Below are 2,289 nucleotides of genomic sequence, written 5' to 3' on the forward strand. Positions count from 1 at the left end.
AAACAAAATAATAATAATATCAGGTTTAATTAATCATATTCACCAAGCAAATACAAGGTAGAGTACCCACCACTTCACCTCCACACACAAAAATTAAACTCTTCCCTAAACTCTCCCTATCTAAGATCTCATTAGACCTAGAAGACTTGTACATATAGCTTCCAATTCCAAGCTTATAGATTTAGGATCATCACTTTAATTGCACTACCCACCTTTTTCATTTACATTCAAACCATCTTCAATTCTTCTATTTCCTTCTCCAAATCCCTCTTTGTGCCTCCTTAAAGTTCTAGGAATAATATCTGTAGTCGCAACCGCAATTTAAAACCCTAATTCCAGACTGATCGGTGTTCTGTTTTTAATGGAACAGGATCAGTGTTGGACGATGCAAGCAAAGAAAAAATTTTCTTTAGGATACAATAATAATCTTATCACCACCAACAATAACGATCGTTCTTCCTATGACGAATCGTCATGGGAAGAACAAGCCTTTGCCGAAGACGCGGCCGGTGCCCTTGTTGGTGGATGCATATGGCCGCCAAGATCATATTCTTGCAGCTTTTGTAGGAGAGAGTTTAGGTCAGCTCAGGCTCTTGGTGGCCACATGAATGTTCATAGAAGGGATAGAGCAAGGCTTAAGCAACAACAACCCTCTAGTCCCAACAACAAGAATAGTAATAGTAATAATAATGATGAAGTTTTTCATAGCACACCTTTGGGATCATCATATAATACCCTATTATACCCCTCTACTACTTCTTCTACTACTCTTTGTGGATTAGCTTTTAAAACTAACCCTAATTCTGATCTTGTTATTCCTTCAGCTTCTTCTTCGTCACTACCCTCTACTCCCTCTTCTTCCAAGGCTTTGTTATTAGCTCCTCCATCATTATTTCCACCACTTTGCAATAATTCTTCTTCTATTCTTCTTCACAAGAATTCCCAAGTCTATTGTTCTCATCCATGGTCAAACTTTGGTGGAGATAATCAAAGGTTGTGTTCTAATAATAAGTTCTTCAACCCTGAAGAAGCTGATGTTGAGAAAGTCTCACAAGGTAAGGGAAAAAATGATGAAGGAGAAGAAGAAGAAGACGGCGATGACGACGACCATGTGGGTGTGAGCTTGAACTTGGTTGTTTGTAGAAGTCATCATCAATTTGAGGCTAAAGAAGAAGAACATATAAGTTTCAAGAGGAGGAAAACAGAAGCTTCATCAATTCCACCATTTTTACCAAACTCAACAAGCTCAGTTGATAGACATAATCATCATCACATGCATCATCCGAAGATGATTGAATTAAACCCTAGCTCCATTGAAGAGCTAGATCTGGAGTTAAGGCTTGGTAGCTGCAGCTCCGAGGTATAGTACAGTATTACATTGGAAAACAAAAAAAGAAAAAAAATAATGAATATAGTTCAATTATTATTGTTAATTATTACCTATATATCTTTTTATGATTGGTGTTTTTGTTTCTATTACTTCTTTTAATTATATATACCTCACAAGGAAGTTTTTTGTTTTTGTTTTTCTTTCTCATTTTTTTTTCAACATGTTTAATCCTCAATCACAATCCATCAATGCTATAGCAAGTTTGTAAACTATAGGATTGTTATGAATGAATGAATAAATGTAGAATATTCTTGACATTATTACTGTAACATAATTGGTTCTTGATGGCTCCACCGATTCTTACAAGGATCAAATTAAATGAAAGTTTTCAAATACTGACAATGAAAATTCTATATTTGGTTGGGTCCTTACTTTGAATAGTCCAACACATATCTTCTTGTTTCATCCGAACAAATATATTTCTAGTTTTAATTTCTTGCATTGCTGCTTAGTTTACATTTTGATGTTTAATTAGGGTTTCACCGATCACTATGAGTTCTTAACTTTTTTTTTTTTTTTAAGTTAAGAGTGAGACTTGAATCCGAAATTTTTAGGTGAAGATAAGAGACTGTTATTTGAGTTATAGTCCATTGGCATGAATACTTAATTACTTGATCTTCTATTATTTCCATTGTTAATTAACAAAACTAACGCAAATTTATCTGAGATTAAAGGCCAAGATGTGTAGATTTAGAATCAGATAGATTGAGAGAATTTATAAGTTTGATGATTTGTTCACAATAAGACGAATTATACTGAGTTTTCTTAAAATTTTGTACATTAACTGTATTTTTTTTATTTGTCAAGATTATATTAATTTCTTGAAAACCTCAATCTCTTTTTGAGGAGATTATTATTATTATTATTATTATTATTATTATTATGTTATACTTACATAT

The 2,289-nt window shown here is 33.2% G+C and overlaps 1 protein-coding gene across 1 annotated transcript; it reads left to right on the forward strand.

The window, feature by feature from the left end:
* On the forward strand, window positions 7-1,659 carry LOC107625604 (zinc finger protein 10). The gene has a single exon (XM_016328286.2). The coding sequence runs from the start codon at window positions 362-364 to the stop codon at window positions 1,364-1,366; it is 1,005 nt and encodes a 334-aa protein (XP_016183772.1). The 5' UTR covers window positions 7-361; the 3' UTR covers window positions 1,367-1,659.

The sequence above is a fragment of the Arachis ipaensis genome, chromosome B02 (genome assembly GCF_000816755.2).
Source record: "Arachis ipaensis cultivar K30076 chromosome B02, Araip1.1, whole genome shotgun sequence".
Lineage (NCBI taxonomy): Eukaryota > Viridiplantae > Streptophyta > Magnoliopsida > Fabales > Fabaceae > Arachis > Arachis ipaensis.

What these genes read in the sequence shown, in the direction of transcription:
- LOC107625604 (XM_016328286.2), top strand. Translation starts at nt 362, where the DNA reads ATGGAACAGGATCAGTGTTGGACGATGCAAGCAAAGAAAAAATTTTCT.